The sequence below is a fragment of the Ooceraea biroi genome, chromosome 12, assembly GCF_003672135.1.
Source record: "Ooceraea biroi isolate clonal line C1 chromosome 12, Obir_v5.4, whole genome shotgun sequence".
Taxonomy (NCBI): Eukaryota; Metazoa; Arthropoda; class Insecta; order Hymenoptera; family Formicidae; genus Ooceraea; species Ooceraea biroi.
Window position 1 is genome coordinate 12,544,984 of NC_039517.1, and position 24,655 is coordinate 12,569,638.

The 24,655-nt window shown below is 40.8% G+C and overlaps 1 protein-coding gene across 1 annotated transcript; it reads right to left on the minus strand.

Annotated features, from left to right (window-relative positions):
* Positions 1 to 898: 898 nt before the first annotated feature.
* On the minus strand, positions 899 to 2,104 carry LOC113563024. Its single transcript, XM_026974015.1, has one exon. The coding sequence runs from the start codon at positions 2,102 to 2,104 to the stop codon at positions 899 to 901; it is 1,206 nt and encodes a 401-aa protein (XP_026829816.1).
* Positions 2,105 to 24,655: the final 22,551 nt, after the last annotated feature.

The window sequence follows — 24,655 nt, forward strand, 5'->3', positions numbered from 1 at the left end:
GATTCAATACTGAACTTGCACGAACGAACGTGTTCAATTCTTCAACCAATTATAAGGAGAGGGGAGAATAAACGTTTTTTAAGCACCGCGTACGTAGCAATTATAGAATTCGGGCTGACGTAATACCGAACCTGCACGAACGTGTTCGATTCGTCAACCAATTATAAGGAGGGGGAGGGTGTTTCAAGCGCCAATGTCACCGCTGCTCGCGTAAAAAATTATGAAAGAAATCCGTCCAACGCCACCGATAAACGGGAGAAATATGGATAGGGAAATAAGAATTGTCAACGTGTTTCATAAAAAAAACATATTTTATTTCGTATGGTAAGACCACCAATTAAACAGTTTGAATACATTTTGCAAAGCACAATTGGTTACATGTTTGTTACAACGTAAAGTATGCGTAACGTCCAGCTTATTCAACGATGGTACGTCTTCGTAGTGCGTATCGATAGTTTCGATGTAGATATCGTCGTCATCCAGGAGCAGATTCCGCAGCCATTCGCGTTTCTCGCGTTCCTTGACGTACACGACGGTACATGACACCTCGTCCGCCACCACCTTTGTAATCAGATCCTTAGCCCTGTTGTACGGAACCGTTCCATCGTCCCATTGTAATCCATGATGATTCGTCATCAGCCAGGAGGCATGGCGTCTCTCCGCCTTGGTGAAACCGTACCATGGTACGCAGGGTCCACAGATACAGTGAGAGAGAATATATCCATTTCGCAGCACAGCAAACTCCTTCGCGACAAAGTTTCCGCCGATGATAAAACCTTGCAGATCCACGAACGTCGGTACGGACATCGTTGTATCAACGCGTCGACTATAATCGTTCTCGCTGTATCACGGATGTTTCTCTTTTTTTTATATAACGAGGTTCTCGATGTTGCCACGCTTAGGTGATTCTGCGTACAACGTTGGTCAACGGGCTGTATTCGACTACGCGATCGTGTATGATGAGACAGTAGGCCGTCGTATTATCCGGTACGTTCTCCTTGCAATCAAATTCCAAGCGCACGTCCACGGTGGCGCTCTTAATCGACTCTTTCTGTCGCGAACAATCGATAACCACCAAACGTCCGCGAATAAGGAAAATGATAGTGGTCAGGAACGTCTCGTCGCAATCACATCCATAATACGCCTTACGGAAACACGAGTACATCTCGTAAAGGATGGCGTGTCTGCCTTTGTCGAAATCCAAATTCATGTCGTCGTACGGATAACATTCCGAGTTCAGATACAGTTTCACGTTGACGAGTTTGCAGTCGTTGAATACGGTAATGTCTTCGTTTGATACATTTTTTCGCCCAGTCTGCAACGCGAAGATCACGTATCGCGGCTTCTCAAGTTGCGGCGCGGTCTTAATGGCCCACGAGTGCTTGGTCGTGCTCTGAAGCAGTGGATACTCGTACAGGTCCCACGATCGGAACCCCATGCTGAGGTATCGTCCACTCTCCAAGGTGCGCAGCATCGATAGTTTAGTGACTTCATCCAACAGCACGTGTGGCATTCGCCATTGTATCTTGAATATGTCGATCCGTGGCTGCGCTGTCCCATCCACCTGGACACAATTGTTGTCGTTGCGCGATCGTATTAGAATCAACTCGTGACGAGCGTTGATCACCACGCGTTTGTAATCTTCACAAAAGCCTAGCAGCATGTTGAGAGGCACGCAAAAGTTGAAATTTCCCTCCACTACACGTTGATACGCAATGTTCCACCCGGCATTGGTCAGGATTAGAGCTCTAGCGGGTGATAACGTCGTATAGTTTTTGAGCGTGCTGGTTATGCCAACGTTTCTGTTGCGATCAATCTCCACGCCGTCAAGTTCGTAGCGAATCTCATCGAACATGAACGCCACGCAGTTATTTCCCAGTCTTGGAATCGTGCCGTCAGGTCTGTTCTGCACCGTGAAGTTGCCCTCGATGTACAGAAAACTTTCATGTGGTAGCGTGTACAGATCCTGTTGCTGTATGAGTATTCTTATCTCGTCGCTGTGTCCGAACGTCATATTGGCGAATGGATTGTACGTGTGAGTCTCGCTCTTGACGATGCGATCGTCGAAGATCGGCTCGCCCCCGATGTTGAGGATCTCGGTCATTTTTAGATATTTCGTACCGCGAATCCCAAAGACCGCAAAAATTCAACGTTCGCTGCTGTGAGCCTCTTCTGCTTCTTGATGCAACGGGATGACCGGATGTTATCGAATGTTGACACCGTAAAGATCGTGTTATCTCTCGCTTGCTTCGCTCCGCTCAATACGAGCATCTCACGTTATCGGCATCGCACGTGCAATCTGACCGTGATCTCTTCTCCACGAAAGTCGAGCAATCGGCCGGCCTGGTCGGTAACGCGTATCGTCAGATCCGTAATGCACCGTATAATGATTGGCAGGTAAATGATCTGTCGCAGCCTTTCCGATATCTTATATCCCGATGCCACGCTCGGTGAAAATTCGTGTATCGTGTGCACGCGCTCGCCGTTGCTGTACGCACCCGCGGTCACGTTACATTCTACACGGATAATGTTCGCGTTGATGATGTCGATTGGCTTGACCGATTCGTGCCATTCTCCCGGTTGCAATATCCGCTGCGACGAGAATCCCAGCAATGAGCCAATGTTGTTTGGTTTTTCGAAATTTATTCTGTAGGCGCATTTGATCTCGCTTCTCATCGTATTACGATTACTGCGGAGCACTATCGGGTACTCGTCGCTGCTATCAACCGCGTGTCGTTTCTGTGAAATTGCTATCGCACGTTTCAAAAACACATCTGTCTCGCAGTTCGTACGATCCCTCGGGAATCATAATCTCCGCGTCGTCTTCGCCAAAGTAAAATTTATTGTTCGAAGCGTTCACGTTCGGTATCGTGTAATACGTCTCAAAGTCCATTAGACCCAGCTCGTAATCACCATCGCTCAAATCTATGGCGGGAAAGTAGTTTACCGCGAGGACACTGCTCCTCCCGGTCAGCGTGAGTGTCAGCGACATGATGGAGAAACCGCTCACCGAATACTGAATATTCACGGCATCCCGTTAGGCTTTAAATTCATACTGATCGTCGACCGTTCGGAGAAACCGTAGACACAATTGTCCGCAGATGCTCTGATCGTACGTTTGATAGGACGTTCGATTGTACCGAATCTTCACAGCGTTACGTCCGAAATATTGCACCACTTCCCTCGGCGGCCGGAGATCACCAAAACTGTCAAAATATATCACGTGGTCTTCCCTCTTTGCGTACGCTACCCAGTGAGTACCGGGACCCGTTGCATCGTCCAGATTCACGATACCGCTCTCGTTTCGGCGCACACCGCTCATCGGTAACGCGTTACGCATGAAAACACCCCTAAAGTACGGTACGCGCATACGTCTTGCCAGTTGATCCAATTGTACGTTGGTGGTTACGCCCGTAGGCATCCTTATCGCTTTTTTGGCGTTTTTTTTTCTTCGGTGCACTCTGTCCTCGTTCGTATGGGGCGAGATACAGTCCCTGGCCGTTCTTGTACGGAGCGAAATACAGTCCGCGACCTTCCATCGCGCGATGGTAGCGCTGCATTTCTTGCAGTTGACGCTGCACGGCTTTGCTGTCGTTCACCGCTTTCGTGACTCCCGCTGCCTCCGCGGCCAACGATCCGAGCGCGCCCAGCATCGGTAAAATCGGCAATATACCGCCGCGTTTCGCTACCGGAAGTATCCGTTTCTTCGTCGTCTTCTTCTTCGTCTTCAGACCCGTACCGAACTTCGTCTTGGCCTTCATCGCTGCCCAGACAGCCGTGGCGGCGACTCTCTCTCCTAGAGCCGAATCCCTCGCGAAAACGCGTTCTCGCGCTCTCTTGGCGAGTATCCTATCCGCTGCGTGTCTCTCTGTGAGCTCCTTACTCCGAGAATACGCTATGTCGTGCTCGCGGCACGCCGCGTCCAACGGATTTATACTCTGATCACCTCTGGCTAACCGTTTTGCGAGTCGCGTACCCGGACCGCAAAACTGATAGCCAGGGATGTGCAGCTCGAAAGGAAGCGCGTTTATCGCGCGATTCAGCAAACTTCCGCCTTTCACTGATTCGTTCGTCGCAAGCGCTGACATTCACAGCAATTCCTGATCAACGGTGCCGGACTGTCGATGTGCGTTCGTTGTCCCGGTCGATTGTAATAATGTTCGTAACAACGGCGGTAAGTCTGCACCTCTGCATCTGCCTTTATATGTTCCGGGAGCTTGTTCCACACGTATTCGATATAGTCCTCGCACTCTAGCAACAGAATTACCTTTGGCACAAATTGCAACTGCTCAACGGTTAAACCGAGTATATCGGAAGGACTCGTCAGCGTGACAAACATTTTGATACTGAGCGATTCGCGATTTCACGCGCCTATAAATAGGCGACTCCACTCCTCCTCCACCTAGAAGTGAAAAAAATGCGATTCGTGCGACAACCATTGACGATAAGGGTTACGAACTGCGACGACAGATTACGACAGATAGGGGACAATGAGGCGATACGCAAACATGGTCCGATGCTGCTGACCACTGTACGCGCGATCATCTGCGGCCCCTCGAACTGCGGTAAAACCAACGTTCTGATAAGCCTGCTGGAGAGTCCGCACGGTGTACGTTTCGAGAACGTGTACGTGTACTCGAAATCGTTGCAGCAGCCGAAATATCAGTACTTGGAAACTCTGTTGTCGTCGATAGATGAAATTGGCTACTTTACGTTCTCCAATAACAGTGACGTCATTCCCCCGAGCGAGGCGCGTCCAAACTCGATCTTCGTCTTTGATGACGTGGCGTGCGATAAGCAAGATACGGTGAGAGAATACTTTGCGATGGGACGTCACTCGAACGTCGACTTTCTATCTCTGTCAGAAGTACGCGAGAATACCGAAACATCTTATACGCGACAATGCGAACCTGCTGATCCTGTTCAAACAGGATGGTACCAACTTGAAACACGTGTACAACGATCACGTGAATACCGACATGTCGTACGATGATTTCTGTACGTTGTGTCGCAGTTGTTGGCAACGCGAGTACGGTTTCGTAGTGATAGACAAGGACAGCCCGCTCACTAATGGGCGATACAGAAACGGATTTAACGTGTTTGCGATACCGCGGAGCGATTAGTCGTTGATCAACGACATGGCTGGGAGCAACGATACTCGCGAGCGCGAAAAGATCGCGAGGGCGATTGAGAAAACGAGCGAATCGATCCGCAAGAAACATCGTGCTCTGAAGACCGGTATGAACGATGACGATATCGCGGTAAGGAGACACCTCGGACCTATTATCGAACCGCTGCAAAAGATCGTTGACAACTCGAGCACGCGCGCGATAAAGAACGTGGCGGTTGAAGTATCCCCGAAGCGCGAGCTGGACGTAGAACTCGCAGTACCACGCACCCCGAAGCGTGAGAAGAAGAACGTGATAAGGAGGATGATAAAGAGGAGACTAGTGAACGACTCTAAATCGAAACAGTCTCGAATCGAATCGAGCGATGCGCCGGATTCGCCAATGATAACCTCTACGCCGCGTACGACGATCGGAGCCGTACAACCGCCGATGGATTTTCCAACCGAGGACAAGAACGTTTTCGAAACCACGAACGATTCGTTCGCGACGTCCGTTCAACGAGAGGTGCAAACGCCAGAGGATCAAGAAGCGCTGCGGGCTCAATTGGGTCCTCTGAGTCAAAAATACGTTGAGGCTGTCATACGCGGTGACAAAGACATAGATAACGTTTACGGAGTTTATATCGGTCAGGATGGAATGCAGTTCGGTAGTCTTCGGTTTGACGTAGACCACGAAGATAACATACTTCTCGACGATGTGCGATACAAAGGTACACCTGGTCTTTACGAGCTGATTTTCGCGAAACATCCCGATAAAGACATGTACACGGCAAATGATATGCAAACGTACAGGAGCATGCTGCTGACGACGAACGTGCATAGACGCGATCACAGCGCGCGGGGTCAGGTAAAGAGTAACAGGGGGTACAAGTACTTACACGTAATCGCGCCGTTACTGTCAACTGAACCTAAGACGAATTCCGGAAGAGGATTACCTCGGACCATGACACTGAACGACAACGCGATCGACTACGTGCACTAGGACGATCCCAACGAGCTGGTGGATCGCCTACGATTGCTCGACGCTTCGCGTCAGACCGGAAACAACTCTCACGACAACGAGATGCTGTCGATCATCGAGGAACTTCGAGAAGCTGGTATCGTTATAAATTGACTCGTGCATCGTCGAGACGAACCAGTCCGTCGACGTCACTCACATTGAATGTCTCTCACCAAATTTGTGCGTGAAACGGTACGTTGAGGAAGTTGATACGAAGCGGCTTGCGTTCGAGAGGAACATGGACAGGTTACGAGACCCGTTTCACCGTATGCGGTTGGAAAGACAGGGTTACAGATTGGTTCCAACCAAGGGCAGCGGCACCGACGACGAGGAGGAAAAGGCGTTGGAAAAACGGATAGACAAAACCAGATCGCGAATGGCAAAGGACCGGAAAACATTGGCTCAAGAACAGCTAACGAACGAGAAAGAACGTGGAACAAACGAGAACGCACGTTGCAAGAACGTGGAACGAACGGTTCAAGAACAGCTAACGAACGAGAACACACGTTTTAAGAACGTGTATCGAACGTGTTTGAACGTGTACCGTACATAGAACGAACGAGTCAAGAACTTCGCGCGGCTGATATCATTATAAAGTGACACGTGTATCAGCAAGACGAACCAGTCGATCAACGACACTCGCATCGAAGGAATATCTCTCACCAAATTGGAACATAAAGGATTATCGGGGCGCGCTAGACGATCTTCGAAGTATGTCCGATAGCAAAAGGCAGGGCCCTCCAGTCCCCCCGAAGAGCATCCCTCTCCCACTCCCCCCGCGCCACTGCTTCAGCGCCCCTCCACGTCGCCCTCCCCCATACCGCCCCCGCGGAGCTCCAGCCTCGGCGAATCGTCCTGGAATAACTCTGGAAGGAGTGCGAACCCCTTCCTTCCCCCGCGGAGCTCCGGCCTCGGCGAATCGTCCTGGAATAACTTTGGAAGGAGTACGAACCCCTTCCTGTAGTAACGGACGACCGCGAACGGCTCAACAATAGATAGCGAACGTGTATCAAACAGCTAACGAACGGCTCAAAATAGATATGAAACAGCTAACGAACAGGTATCGAACAGGTAGCGAATGGCTATCGAACGCGTATCAAACAGGTACGAACGGCTATTGAACGTGTATTAAACAGGTCTCGAACGTGTACAAATATGTATCAAACAGCTAACGAACGGCTAAGCAACTTCGAGAAGCTGGTATCATTATAAATTGACACGCGTATCATCAAGACGGGCCAGTCGATCAACGTCATTCACAGCGAAGGAGTATCTTTCTCACCGCATTTGGACATGGATAAGGACCGGGCCATGCTAGACGGTCTTCGACAGGCGCTCGAGGATCTCAAAAGAATAGACAACAACCTCCCTCCCCCACTCCCCCCGCACCAGTCCAGCCTCAGCGAATCGTCCTGGAATGCCCCGCGGAGCTCCGGCGAATCGTCCTGGAATAACTCTAGAGGGGGGTACGAGCAAGTAACGGATGACCGCGAACGGCTCAACAACGGACGACCGCGAACAGGTACCGAACAACCCAAAAAAAACAAAAATCAAACAGCTCAACGGGAACGAAAGCGTATCGAACGGCTTTGCGAGATAATGTAATTATCTTCGCACATATCGTGCCGACCAGTCGATGATTCACACCCGTCAAAACATGAGCTCCGAAGGACGTAAGGAGGGTGCCGTTAGTTCCGAGAAGCGGCGACTCGTCGAGGAGCTGCATGCCCCAGTGAGACGAAATTTTCCACGAAGACGGGTCATAGTTCGGGGATACGATGACCTGTGGCAGGCAGACTTAGTCGAGATGCGCCCGTACTCACGTTTCAACAGAGGTTACCACTACATACTCACCGTCATCGATATGTTGAGCAAGTACGCATGGGCCGTGTCGCTCAAGAGCAAAGGCGGAAGCGAGACGGCTGCGACTATCGCCCAGATAATTTGAGAGAGCAAGAGATGCCCGAAAAACTTGCAAACCGATATGGGGAAGGAATTTTACAACACCGACGTGCAACAACTCACGAGGAAACACGACATTAATCATTATTCAACGTATTCGGTATTGAAGGCATCGGTCGCCGAGCGATTCAATCGTACGCTGAAGAACGCCATGTGGCAGATGTTTACGCTCAATAGGTCTTACAAGTGGGTCGACAAGCTACCGCGGCTCGTTAAGGAGTACAACACCCGAAAACATCGAACGATCGGTATGCGACCCGTCGACGTAACCCCCGCGGAGGCTGAGAGACTCTTAGCTACTGCATACAGCGCGATAAAGATAGCGGCTCCAGCAAGGTTCAAAGTAGGTGACTCGGTACGCGTCAGCAAATACAAGACGGTCTTCGAGAAGGGTTACGTGCCAAACTGGACCACCGAGGTTTTTCGTATAGCTAAAGTGCAGCGTACGTGTAAGCGTACCAACCCCGTGACCTATCTGCTCGAGGACTATCGCGACAAACCAGTCGCCGGAGCGTTTTACGAGCACGAGTTGCGTAGCGCGAGGTATCCGGACGTGTACCTCGTGGAGAAAGTACTGCGCAGGAGAGGTGACGAGGTCTACGTGAAGTGGTTGGGATTCGATGGATCGCACAATTCGTGGATACACAAAGACAATGCCATTTAATACTTTTATTTTTCAAAAACATATATAAAATATACAAATGTATAACTATATATGAAAATGTATACCTATATGATATAAAATATATATTTTATGGAAATACAATGATATATGTAAACAATTCTTTATTGATATTCTTATCCTACGATACATAGTTTATAAGGTACATATTTTACAATGGTATTTGAAAATGTCCCCACGGTAGCGTATCGGTCGTATCGGGTATGATATAGCGTTTATCGTTGTACGGACTCAGAGCGATTTTCGTCTCACGAACGGTGTACACGTTATGCAGCTGCGATGTTATACGGGATTGATCTCGAGTCATTTCGATCTTTTCCCTCAAACACTGCATGTAATCGTCAAACGTTATTGTTCTTGCGACTACATTACTCTTAACACCTTTCGCTTTCTTCGTATCTTTTTTGCCATCTACTTTCAACGCGTACATTTTCGCTCTGAGCCCCACGAATTCCGTCATGATAGCGCCGTTGTTTTCATCTTTCATTAAACCTGGTACCTTGAAACGACCTGTTTATTTTCCCGAGGTGCTTATGCACAGATAACTCGCCGGATCGGGGTTCGTGTGGTCAGGCCGCAGGCAGTGAAGAGACGTATGGTTACCAACTTAACGTAATAATTTATTCGCTAGATATGTATATGTACAGAGTAGGGTACCGTGTTGACGGGTGGTGCGTGATGCTGTGTCGTAGTCGCGTGAGATGTTTGCGCGACGGGCGTGGTACCGAGTTTCGCGGGGCGTGTCGGTTCGAGTCGCGCTGGGACAACACCTGCCCCCCTCTAGTTCTTATGTCCCGCGTCGTACGCTTCCCTAATTAAGTGGACGGTTGATTCCGCGGAGAATCGCAGCCCGACTTAATGGCGGGTGGATCTACGCACTGACCGGGCCAAGAACACTCGGCGGAGGCGAAGAACACTTCACCCCGCGCTCGGTGCAGTGACGGAAAGACGGATGGTAGTCTGACCGGAGCTTGTGGTCGAGAACTCCCGACGGAGGTGCAGCACGCTTCACCCCCGGGCACAAATCCGGTAACTCGATGGCTGCTCACGGATACCTCGGACGGGCCGTCGCCAAGAACGCTCGGCGGAGGCCAAGAACACTTGACCCCACGGGCGGTGCTGTTTCGAGAGAATCGGTAGCAGGGATCGGATCGGTCGTCTCGCCAAGAACTCTTAGCAGAGGCTGAGAACGCTCAACCCCCGTGTTCGGACCTGAGATAGCTTGGAGCCTAGGAGCTGGAATCGGTATCGGATAACGGCGATGATCGGAGCTTCGGAGCGAAGATCAGATCAGAGCGTCGGATCGGAACGGAATGAATCCCTCCGCGATTCGCAGCCCTTTTATACTGCTCGTCTTAGGAGCGAGGGGGCGACAGCGTCGGGGTAACGGTCGGAGTACGAAAAAATACCCCGACGTGACGTCACCTCCCCGGCGCGGAAAACACGCAAATATTATTCGGCGCTTAGCGCCTTATCTTCGCCCGCCGGGTGTTCGGGCGGGCGGCATCGGCGGCTGTTCGGCCGGAAATACACGATGCAGGGGGGGGGGGGGCATCGTTACAACCTTTTTATTCGCGAGCGGAATACCATATACGTTGTCGGATGCGTAATCGCTGGTGTCAAATCGCGCAATGTCGCGTTTCATCTGCTCGTACACGTCCTCGCACTCGATATGATAAATTAAATTGTCGGTGTCTGTATACATAACTTTACATCTGTCGCGATATACCGGTACCACTCGTGGTGAAACTCGTACAAACAGACCTTGGATATGTCGAGGATGCACATACCCGCGTAGATCGGTTTGTTGAACTTCACCTTGAGCTTACGCATCTCGATCGCGACCAGGTTCGATGAAAAGACGCTGCGACTGTGGAAATTCGGTTTCGCGATCATTGCCTCCGCACCGTATCGTCCATCCCATTTCGTCACAAGTTTAACGTCGACGTGATTGCGCACATTCTCCATGGTTTTACCGAATACCGCGTTGTTCATTAGTTTGTATAAATTTTTTTCGAAATCATTTTTCGCGGCCGCCCTGAATCTCGTATTCAGTTCGATGTAATCGCGGAGCCATGGAGATTGCGTGAATTCTAATACGCGATGAATTTTTATTATCCGTAGACCGTGGTGCGTACACTGTTGCAAGTTGCGGTAATGAATGACGTACCGCTTTTTATCGTACAAAGTTGCGAGCAACTTATCCTGCCGTTTGCCTGGCGGCTTATCGCGCGTCGGACAGAACGGCAGGTCAGCGTGCGCGTCATGGAGATGTCGCGGATACTCGAGATCTACTTCGAGTACGTATCCCTTTGGTGAATCCGGAGCGATCACGTTCACGTCGAAGTTAGACGTATCATCGACCCATCGGAAATCGGTATAGGGCAGTGGTTGACACATTGCCCACCGATCTTCGACGATCGCATCGTCAAGATCGAGACTCACACGTACAATCCGTTCGCCCACACGACGTTCGGACACGCGACGAGATAAGAATACTTATACAGCAACAGGATCTGTACACGCTACTACATGAAAGTTTTCTGTACATTGAGGGCAAATTCACGGTGCAGAACAGACTCGACGGCACGATTCCAAGGCTGGGAAATAACTGCGTGGCGTTCATGTTCGACGAGATTCACATGCGTCGAACGCCATACGCGCCAGCGAATGCTTCAACGCCCATAACATTATAGATTGTGAGCTGTTGGCTCTGATTTTTAGTAAACCGATGTAATATAGAATAATACAAAAATACTTTTACATGTATAAAGGGTACTGTTCTTTTCCTCACACCCATTTCCCTCACGCACTTGAGTATCCTCTACGAGGCGCTTCGATGTGTGTGTGTAGCCGAAATCAGAAGCGTCGCGTTACACCATGGAACTCTAGATCTATTGACACCCTCTTCAGTTATCTTAATGTTAACTATCGCTAGTCCTACTCTTCTTTCTTCTATGAGCTGTGCGCGAAAGATTTTTTCCGTTCAGTCAGTCGGTCTTCGGTCAGTCGCGAGTACGAACAAGCAATCATAAGTGTAGTATAAGAGCAGTACAATAACGAACAAGAATTACATCGATATTGCCGAAGCAAAGTGGACGCGTTGGGAGAGGAGGGGGCAGCAGTTTGATACTGAATATTACGACAATATATGGACGCGCCGGGATATTGATGATGAACAGGACATCTTCAATATGAAGCAGTTATTTTGCATGGAAGAATGGAAGGAGGAAAAGTGGGATGAAATCGGTGAGTTTTTTCTTTTTTCTTTATAACTGCGTTCCAATACGTTAGATTCAGTTACTACTAAATAACTCTTATTATCTTTTCTTATTTCAGCACCTATAGTAGAGAAAAAGAGGAAGAGGATGGAGGAGATGTTGACTGAGACTTTGAACAAACGATTGGTGATCGAGGAGGAAGACGAGATAGGTGAGTTTTTTACAAAGTACACAACTGCGTTCAGAACAGAATACATTGAGTTACGATAGATTACTAATGAATGACTTCGTTTTTGTTTGTCAGAATTCCTCTTCGAAAGGAAATGCGATAGGATAGAGGAAGAGGACGAGAATGAGGATGAAGGAGAAGAAGAGGCTGAAGAAGAAGAGGCCGAAGAGGAGGAGGACGAGGATGAAGGAGAAGAAGAGGCTGAAGAAGAAAAGGCCGAAGAGGACGAGGAGGCCGAAGATGATGAAATACGTGAGTATTGTTTTTACATATTATACAACTGCGCTCGGTTACGATAGTTTCAGTAATTAATAATCGACTTTTTGTTTCAGAAATTATATTTGATAGCGGCGCAAAGCGCATACGATTCGCGGAGGAGTATGATGTCGGTACGTTTCTTATTTTTTATTTTTCATTTTTATTTTAACTAATAGGAAACTTTTGTAATTTCAGAAATTGTATTTGAGAGCAAGAGGGTGTGCATAGGGGGAGTGGACGAGAGTGCGGAGAACGAGGAGGACGAGACGTGATTGCGCACGTTCTCCATGGTTTTGTCGCATACCGCGTTGTTCATATTACTAGTTTAGTACAATATATATGTAGCATATAATATTTTTACTTCATAATTAAATATTCTTATGATATACTTTTACTACAGTTTACATAGTATATATTTTATTTCATAATTACATGTATTTTACTACAGTTTATATATTATAACTATTTTTATTTACTATATTAAATATTCTTATTTTCTTCCTCCTTCCACTCCTTCACTCCTCCTACATTCCCGCATACTAAAACATAAAAAACAAATATATATTTATTAGTTAGTTAGTTATATAATTATTTATTAGTTAGTGCATTACATCACACGTAGTTCTTTTTTTCTTTTATCTTAGTTTGAAACTTACGTGGCAGAGGAATCATGCTCTCGCGCTGCAGTGTACAAACTGATAAACCGCGTATGTATTCGATGTACTCGCGCACCCATTCCTGGATCGTTTCCTCGGTCATCAGACCTGTCCTGTACTGCGTGTACAATCGCTCTGGAAGGTGGCACAATATATGGTTATGAAAGACTTCCGTTGAATAGGTTGGATTCATCGAACCGCGCTCCATCCACAGCGCGTACGTTTCCATCAACGTTACTTTCATGTGCCAGCCCTCGCTCACGCGGCGCACGGGCGCGTCGTTGTCACTCTTCTGCCTCTTCTGATTCCACAGATACTTCGATAGAAAAGCGATTATTACTCGTATATTTTGCGCCACCGATCGTAATGGATTCCAGATCCGATACACAAAATCGAAGGTGTTATAGAGAATCGTATTAAACTCTCTCATAACGCGATCCACTTCCGCCTCATCCATGAACTGCTCGCCCAGGACCCTTCTCGCCTCCTCGTACTCGCCTTCCGCGTTCAACGTCCATCTCAATATCGTCTTCTTTAAAACGGATTTATCATCAAACTCCCTCATAATGCGATCCACTTCCGCCTCATCCATGAACTGCTCGTCCAAAATCCTTCTTGCCTCCTCGTACTCGTCTTCCACGTTCAACGTGTATCTCGTTCTCGGCTTCTTTAAAACGGAGTCACGTTCACTCTGCTCCATGTTTTTGCACAGAACTTCTCATTGACAACTTTTCTATGGAGCACTCGCAATCGACTGTGGTGCTAAACGTTTTCTGCCTGCTAATATGACATCTCCGTCTCTTTCTACCCTGCAGCCGAATATCGGCACTCACCCCTTGCGATATGAACGTATCGCTTTTATCAAACAATCTCATGGTTCGTTCGTAGAACTGCCATTCCGTACACGTGTCTGCAGCCGGCGCTCGAAGATTCGCGTAACTAGATTTTTTTATCTATGAAACATTCCCGCGCTTTGTCGCAATTGATAGCAGCCGGGTATCGGCGTTTGCAATTTTATTATCGCTTCTGTAACACAATGCTATGGTTCCTAGTAGTATGTTTACATAAACATCCCTTTGATTGCAGCCACCGCTCGAAGACTCCCCCCCCCCCCCGCGTGACGTCATACCCCGCGCCCAGAGAAACCCCCCTCCCCGCGTGACGTCATACCCCGTGCCCCGGAGATTCCCCCCGCCCCCGCGTGACGTCATACCCTCGCGCCACGAAGTGGTCCAGAAATCCCACTATATTCCTACTCATGGTTTTCAATCATTTGAATCTCAGTTTGCATTAAATTCCTCACAATCCTCTTCAACAAAAAAGTCATCATTTCCTAACCAACTTCAACATCAATGTTTCAACCTTCTGTCTGTACAATGCCGATATCTCAAGATCAATTTCCAACAACATCAGTGACAACTTCACCTATGGAATGTCAATCTTCATTTGGTACGATATCTCAACCTTTATGTTCTTCGTCACTTAGACATCCATCATTTACAAATTCTCAAACATGTGAATCTCAGACTTTATCTTTTCCATTACCTAGTTCAGTCGTCAATACTGAACAAATACGTGATAAAAACTATCTTAATGAAATGATTAATACAGATTATCCTACTGAAAATGTGGAAATACCTTGTCAAAAAGTGACTAAACATTTTTCTTCAAGTGAATGTTTGCCCCAATCATCGGCATCTCATATTGCACCATTGACTTCAATCGATATGAATAATTATACACCAGATCGCAATAGAGAATTTACACATAATCAGAATATAACACATTTTCAAAATACAACCCAATCGTCTTCAGTAAATGCACAATGTTATTCATCTTCAACGTCATCCCACAGTTCATCATTGACTTTGCTATCACCTCCAATGACTCGTCATAATGTTACTTATAATACACAATCTAATGATCATATGCTCACTTCTAATAACGAACATAATAATAATACTAATGCCACCTTGTGCCATCAAACTATCCTACAGGATAATACTAATATTATGAATGCTATTAAAATGCAAGTAACGGAATCTATAAAAACCGTACTGACAGAATTCAGGTATTTAAATAATTTTGTGCAATTTAAAACTAACTTATCTGTCTTTTTCATATTAAATTAACTTTTCTGTATTATAATTTCAAACATTATCTTTTTATTATTACATCGTTTTAGTATTAAAAACTCATGAATTCATGAGCGCTTTAAAAAGACTGCTGTTTTTCAATCTTGAGTTCTTCTTATCCTATTCTTATTTTCATAATTTATTATATTTTCTTATTATAAATTTCCTATTTACACCTTAGTAAATATATTAATTTCCTATGTATAACATGTCGTAACTTACTTAGCAGTTTCCTTTTTTATTAAGTGAACATCCTAAGAGTGACTCGAATAAAGGTCAACAAACCAAATTTCTATTAATTCACGGATTTTGCAACTTAATAGACATGTGTTTGATACTTTTCGTGTTATAATACTTTTCTTTATCGTTTCCAGTATAATTCCCAGTTTACTTTATGTAATTGTCAATAATGTAATTTTTTATTTCTTTTGTTATTTTTATACGAGGCATAAGAATCATCTGTTATATTAATAGATTTTAAGGTCAAATGTAAGGAAATGTCAGACATTTCAGAAAATCATTGAGAGAGTGTGTATAATACTTTTTTTTAATTTTTCTATTTACAGAATGATGAATCAATGCTGAAAACTAATGAATAAAAAATCTGTAAAACCAAAAATAATTCCATTCCAAACGGTTGAAGCAATATTACAATTCAATCAGTCAAACGACGCACAATATAGTGAAATGGTAATGTTTTTTATGTAAACGTTTTAAACTTGTTTTGATTCAATTATAGTTATTCAATTGATTCAATAGTTGATTTATTATACTTTTACTGCATGTTTTCTATATTAGGTGGAATATCTTGCATCCATTGGAGGACGCAATGCAAGAGAAATCATATATTTGGCATTTAAAGAGATTTTTACTACAAATGTAGCATTGTCATTCACATGGACAGGTAAAGATAATAATAACCAACAAACAAAGGAAAAGTTATCGGATCTACGAATAATTGATGCTTTATATGGTATGTCTACGACAAATCTGTAAAATAATATGATAAAATATAATTCTGTTTTACTTGATTTATTTTTAATAAGTCAATGGAACATTTTTATATATTGCAAACTTGCATTATTGTCGAATTTCGAGATATATGTGAGCGTATTTTTGGAACATTTATATATTTTTTATATTCCAAAATATATTCTATATAAATCTATAATTAAACAAATGGGGATTATTATTTAAAATCAGTATTTCTATTTTAGATGCTGCTTCTGTACATATAAAATTAACAATGGCTGAGTTTAAATTGAACACCGACACCAGCAGCGTAAACACGCAAGAAATTAAAATGGTCATATTGTAGCATAACGTACCATCATACATGGTTTCTGTCATAAAGCAAATAATATTTCGCTTTTCTAAACCTTATATCTCAGATTCCTATGACAATATAAAAATATATTTTGGCAGCACGAGCTGCATGAAAAAGACAAATTACAAGAAAACTACTCAACATTAGTTTAAGGTTATTTAAAGTTATAAAATTCAAATTTTTTCTATATTTTACTTTTTTTTCTCTATTAAAGAAACTATATATTTAAAAAAATACACGATTTTATTTTCCAAACTAAAATACATGATTTTATTTTAACAAAAACCTATGATTTTTTCTTTATGGAATTCCTTTTCTATTCATAATAGTTCCATTTATAATAAGATGTAGTTTTAAATTGCTATACAAATTTTAATATTGCATTAAAGCGTATATACATATTTGCTTGTATCTATAATGTGTTACTGTGAAAAATAATAAAACTGTTGAAGACAATTAGATATATAGACAATGGTACGATATATTTAGCAGTGGTGAGCGATATTTCCATTCTTCTATTTCGGATTTCTTCCTGATTGTAAAAAGAATGTACATCACATAACTTATAAATGTTAATCATGAAATCTTTTTACACAGGTGGAATCAGTAAACACGAAATGTTAAGGACGTTTAATTGTGGTATCAGTGCCATTTTAATATGTTCTAAAGCAGACGGGGCAAAAGTCTTAAATAAACTAAAAGATGAAGATCCTGCAGTCGTCGGAAATATGAATGCACGTTCCAGTAAGAAATTATTCTTGCTACTAATGCAATTATAATATAATCGACTAAAATTCATACAGTTCTGTTAATTGTATTATAACACAGATGGTCTATTTAAAGTACAAGTGAACAACTTTGAGAAAGTTCTCGAGCAAACCCTTGAAGAGAATAGGTGTTCTGATATCTGGTAGCGGTACAAATCTTCAGTCCTTAATCAATGCTTTGCAGAATCCGTCTCAGCACATTGGGGCAGAAATCGTTTTAGTAATCTCAAATAAACCTGGTGTCGAAGGATTGAAACGTGCCGAGAGAGCCGGAATTAAAACAACGGTAATTAATACAGATACGTAATTCACGTAGATATTACATCTATAAATCAAGATAATAATCTAACGAACACTTTCCAAATAATTTTACTTGTTCAATTTGCAGGTGATCAAACACAATGATTATCCAAGTCGTCGATCTTTTGACGCAACCATGAATGTGGAGCTTCATGCCGCCGCACGGTAGGAAAAAAGGCACACTTTTTGGACAAAAATCGCTGGACGGTGTAATTTTTAACCGATTTTAATGTTTTTTTTTTAATGTACTCGTTATAAATTGCTCTACAATCGTGTCCCTTTTTTTAATTAGAGCTTTTTATTCAAAATGGCGCAATCCAAAGTTGTCAGAAGTATAGAAACTGTAAGATGTTGAATAGTTTTGTAACAAATGAAACTACATACGGGTTTTAGGGATCCGTAATAATATATCTGTGGTCAAAATTGTAATTTTTTGCCACTGAAGAAGACCTGAAGTGAATCGAAATGTTTTACGACATTTTGATATCTTCACAATAGCAATACATATAGATCGCGTGTTTATATTAGTACATATTACCTGGTTATCTGCAAATTTCAAAATTTAACATAAAATTTATATAACTGTCAAAATATTAAACTATTATTGTAACGTAAAAGCAAAGAAATAGATTAAATTTTGTTATGTCGCTTATTAGTCCTTTTAATATTATGATAACGGACGTGTCAGAATTGTTTGTATATTTTTTATTGTTTTTGTATGTAAATATATATTTTTTAAATATTTTATATAAACACTTTTTTTAACTTTTATATTAATTACTTAATAACTCTTTAGCCTCAAGAGATAGTTCTTTTGGTTTTTTCTCTTGTTTGATTCTCAAACTACTAATTAAAGGATCTGACGAAATTAGCAGGTAATGCATAATATCTTCGTTGGTAGAATTTCGTGACTTCATCCTACTGTGTTGGGCACGAGCTTTTCTAAAAATTTTATTGCTTGCCTCTTGCGCTTCTTCCGAGAGACAACCGATTGGCAAACCGAAATGTTTAATTATATTACTACCGTGTATCAAAACTTTATGTACAGATGGTGGAATATTGTACCACGGATACAAATAAACACACAGCTCAACGGTCTCCAGACAATATTTTTCAAATTTGTCATAATTAATATTTTTCCCACATGCTAATGCCTGTAAAATATTGGCTAATCGTTTTATCAGATCCTTATTTAATCCAGTAATTTCGGCTATTGTTTCAGCCTCTGCAAAAAAAACAACGGGCAACATTCCCACTATTTGTCGTACCTACTCCTTGTTTTACAACGTCTACAGTTAATGATAATTTAGATTAAAAATTTTTTTGAATAACTTTCTTTCTTTTAGCTTTTAAAATTTTATCATCTCCCCTTGCACAATGCTTTTTAAAATCTAAGTTATATGAAATATGTAACAAATATTCCATAAAACGAATCCAACAATGTAACGTAGAAAGACCAAATTTATAGTTATCTGTATTATATGAAAGACTTTTAACATATTTGATATTATTTATGTTCTTTGGACCTACTCCACAAATGTTGCAACAATTTGAAGATTTTTGTCCGGTTAAAATGTTGCATATTTTACCGTCGATCATTGTGCATTGTATGTTAAAAGTTACATTAAATAATATATTTTCCACTATAATACGTGAAGGATTAGGTTCGTTAAAAATATCTGAATAAAATTTGTATTCATTAATTGTATTAGAATCATTTTCTTTTAGAAATTCAAACTTTACTGGTCGGCAATAATAAACTGACGAAGGTGTTTCATTGTTCCATATAATATTACCATTATCAGTCGTCAACTGAATCGGGACAAAGCAAATTACAAACACTGCGTTGTCAAAGAAGATTTCTTGTTCAGCCTCATCATTATTGTTATCAGTTGATTGATAACCTTTTTTTGCAGACCACTTTTGTCTGGTGGTTTGCTGCCCAGAAGCACCATCCATACCCCACTTACCATGTAAAATTAAGTCTTTATCGCGTATATCATGGAGTTCTTTTTTATGTAATGTTAAAAGTATTCTCTCAGTAGTATGATGTAATAATGATTTTACATCGACACTTGCACTAAACTCACTGATGTTTATACCTTTTGGATAGCATTTTTCTTTTGCACTCTTAATACTAGCATATGAAGGATATAATTTCCTTCCATGTAGTTAGTTTCTTATTGTATTTCTGGAGTTTCTCATATTTCGTTTTTGTTAATTCTAAATCAACGTACATAGCTAAAACGTCATTAATATTATTATCACTATTATCATCAATATTGTTAGTATTTTCATTAGAATCATTATTACACTGACCTTGCAAACATTCAGCAGCTTTCATAATTTCTTTAGCATTGTATTTTGATAGCAGTTCCTGAATACGTCTTTTTTTTGTTTTTTCTGAACCTTTCTCATAAGATAAACGTGGTCTACCTCTTTTTTTAATCGTTTGTTCTTCTACCAAAGAAGTTTTTAATAAATTAGATGATGAAGATGGGGAAATATTCTGAAATGATTGATTTGAATCGATATTAAATTTGACGATGAAATTTTTATTCAAAAATGCCGCATATCTTTTTTGGAAAAGTTTTTTTTTATAGAAAACGGTCTTCCATTTCTTATTATAAAAAGGAAAGAAATTCTCTCTTAACTTAACTTGTAGGTTCTCAAGTTGACTATCATCAAAATAATGTTCACATTTTAAGCTATTTAAAATAATTTCTATTTTATTTGTATTTGTACCATTATAATTCCACATATATTCACATAAGACTTGATTTTTTATTACAAAATCCATTCTTAAAAAAATAGCTAAAAACAGCGAACTAAGCAGCGAATACAATAACAATACTTATTATTAATATTAATATATGAGGTGAAGTAATTAAAGGAATAAAATCTAAGTAAAGGAACGAATTATGTTATGAATAAACTTGAGTAATCTTCTATATATACTATACACGAATAAAATTCGTACTTAAATAACACTTTTATAACATATATTAAATATCGGAGGAACTACAGGAAATATAGAATGCATAAATACATTAAATCGAACAAACGCTATGAATTAATAATAAAAATCTGTTTTAATCAATCAATCAATCAACAATCAATCACATACACATTGAAGGCAGATGAGCTTTACAATTCGCACCATCCAAAGCAATATTTAATATTTATTCGAATTTTATTAATACGCTTATAAAAATGTTTTAAGTGCGAGAAACAGTTAACCTACAAGTGCCATCTAGGAAAGAAATGAAACAACAAATGTGCTATGTGTATCATTTGTTGTTTCATTTCTTTCCTAGATGGCACTTTTAGGTTAACTGTTTCTCGCATTTAAAACAATCAATAATCAATGTTTCTATATAATTATGTACAGTTTTATATGATCGATATATATGTTTACCGGGCGGACATATATAACATATATATTAATAATTTATAAGTATTCCGGAGGATACTTTAAAAAATTTCCTTATACTTTTACATTACGTGTTATATACTGAACAAAAAGTCAAATGTGTGGGTATGTGTAAGTATTGTAATAATATATAATTTATTATTTTATTACTTTATTATTTCTTTATATAACTGTGTGTGTGTGTGTCTCAATATTGTACGGCATATCAGCTGATATATGATATATCTAAATACATAATATATAATTACATTATGTTACACGATCTATATATATAGATCTTGGTCACACTGAGAGAATATCTAGTCTAACAGCTACGTAAATCTTCCATTCTAACTTCACTTGTATATGTTTCTTGGCAATTTGCTATAGAAATAACAGTAATCCGAATATTTACAGAACAATAGCGGTAAATTACCAAAAAGCTTATAAAAGTGAAGCTAGAATGGAAGAATTACACACCTGTTTCACGGATAATCTCTCTCAGTGTGACAAAGTTGCGATTGATAAAAAATCCGACATTTCATTTTATACGACGTAATGCATATAAAACAATTTCCTACACAAATTATCATATCTTAAAGCAACTGTGACATACGTATAGAGATATATCTGACATGCTGACATACGTTTAATCGAAAATTTTAACTTTTTCGATTTTAATGTGTACATTATAGTGAACTTTCACACCACCTTTGAGGTGCCACTAATGGTGCGTTAGGTTTTTGACGTGAATACGTCTTTTTTAAGTGGAAACCTTCGCCTGGAGTCCTATTATACCACATTTTACTATTTTGTCACATTAAATGATTTTGTGTACAGACAAGACATCTTTCGATTTTCAGTGTGATGTCAATCTTTCGCAGACATGATACCTTAGCACACTTTTCGATTTGAAAGAAAAACATAAATAAATGAGAAAAAGATAAATAGTTTTATGTTTATTTTATTTTATTAGTATACATAATTAATAAAAATTGTAATATTTTATTAAGCGACTGTTGCTGCTGTTGTTGCAGATGCTGCTGCAAAAGTCGCAGCACTTGCAGCAGTAGCTGCTGCGTGCTTGGTGTAGCAGCAGCAGCAGTAAGAGCAGACTCCTCGTCTGACAGGAGCATTTCTTCGTCAGTGACTAAAAAAATATTTTATTTTATATTAATACATACATACATTCATACATACATACATATATATATAGATATATGTATGCTATTGAATTTTCCATGTGTTAAATCCACACATGGCCCGATTTGCAGGATCTGCAACTAATTGGACCCTGCAGATTGTGTATAGCGGATATTATGCTACAATGTATCTCATTCATGAAGCAGCTTCATGAATGAGATACTACATAATGGAAGTAGAGAATAATAAGAAATATTATTAATATTATCGTGCTATACTTATGCGACATGTTGCCTGGCATGCACACGGCGAAAACGTCGGAAGCGCACCATGTATCGCCGCGCCGTCACCGCGATGCATTTGTTTAACGACGTATTTATTATTTTCTGTCGCGAAGGCGAAACGTTTATTTAGTAATCTTCTCGCCTTGATCAGTGTTAGCGTTCTTTTATACGTGCTTGTCTGAATCTTGGTGTTAAGGTCGCTACAATCGCAATTCGTAAGTTTTTCAATTTTTTATGCTGTTAATACTGTTACTATAATACTGTTAATACATTACTGCTAATATAATCCTTATCTTTGTCTTATCGTTTACTTTCATATTCTTCGTTCTTTTTGCATATTAAAATGAGTGATAAGTTAACAAAAAGAGCTAAGCGAAGTTTTTTGCACTAACTAAATATTATTTTTTTCACATTTTGTACTGTAACCTCTTTTATTCTTTTCTATTACGTTTTCTATTCCTTCCATTAGAATTCAAACAAATTAAAATCCAAGTGATAAATGAAAGCTACTACCACTTGGATTGGAAGAGGAAGAGTGACAATAAAAAGATATGTATCACTTTTTATTTTTTAAAAGTAGTACAATAATTTTTCAAAACAATATATACATATATTCTCTTTCTAATTGATAAGAATACTACCACTTGAGTTTTTTTAAATAGTACAATAATTAATTTTCGATACATTCTCTCTGCACTTGGCGCAATTTGAAGATTTCATACATTTTTGTGAAAAAATACTATAATAATATTTAAAAAGAATTAAAACAACGCTTGGATTGGAATAGGATGTTGTATACATAATAATAAAATAATAGGTTTTCTGATTTGCATAAATACCCATTTTTATAGTTGGCGCAATGGTTTGATATCATTACTTTTGTAAAGTTCTTTTTTTCTTCGTTTTGTTAACGGCATTAATAACATTTATTATCAGCAAAATGATATTTCGCACTAAATTATTAGTTACTTACTTTATTACAGTATAATTTTGCAACTATGCAACACTTCTTTTACTCTCACCAACCCTGTATGGGCGCAAAGCGATCTTGTATCCTTGTATATATACGGGCGCAAAGCGATCCTTGTATATATACGGGAGCTGATATATACTTTATGTACTATCAAGTTTTTGTAAGAATAATATATAAATATCTTTAGCACCTCTAGGTCATTGTCTTTTTTTAATTTGTGCATCATCAGCTTCAGTTCAATTACTAGACATTCCTTCTCTACATATACTCGTGTAATGACCATCCTCAATACATAAACCACTATGAAATATAGCATTCATAAGCTTATACGTTTGTCTAGCTATTAAAACTTTAGTTGTAGGAATAGTACATATATTAAATTTACGTATTGCTTTCACCATTTTATCATCTTGAGATGAAAATAATACTAAACGAATAATAACTATATCTTTCGTTACTGTTAATTCGTTCTTAAACAAAATATCATTTCCTGTACACTGTTCGCATGACCCATCAGATTCACACCAATGTGAAACTGTAACATTTAATAAATCATTAAGAGTATAGCTTTTTTCCCCAAATTGTTAATAGGTATTGAAATAACTACATCGTTACAAGTAAATTCCTTTGTATAATACAAGATTTACATCGACTAGTAGAAGTTACTTGATGCTCTACCAGTTGTCTTATACAATCATATTTAGTGTACAGGATTGTAAGAAACTGGAACACATCACGTTTTACATTTATTGAAAACGGTTCTCCTAAATATTGCCGTACTGCATATATGTGTTCAAATTGCACATTCCATTTTCATATCGATGCATCAACATTCTTAAAACATCTGATTTATTACACTTCACCAATTGTTTTCTAATAGGACTTAAATGCATTAGACATTGTAATGCTGCATTTGCATAACACGAAACATTGTCTGTATTTTGTAAACCATGTAAAACCCAAGCAACATTTTGTCGTAAGTTTTGATCGCCGTCCGGCGACGTGGTGCAACGTCTTCGCCGTCGCCGTCCGGCGACGTGGTGCAACGTCGTCCCCGTCGTCGTCCGGCGACGTGGTGCAACGTCTTCGCCTTTAGTATATAAAATATACTATGTGCATCTAAATTATTTTTCTCCGTGCGATATTTGTGATTTGAATACATTTTTCACTTGCCTGTA

Coding starts and splice junctions, on each gene's coding strand:
- LOC113563024 (XM_026974015.1), bottom strand. CDS start 2,104: ATGACCGAGATCCTCAACATCGGGGGCGAGCCGATCTTCGACGATCGC.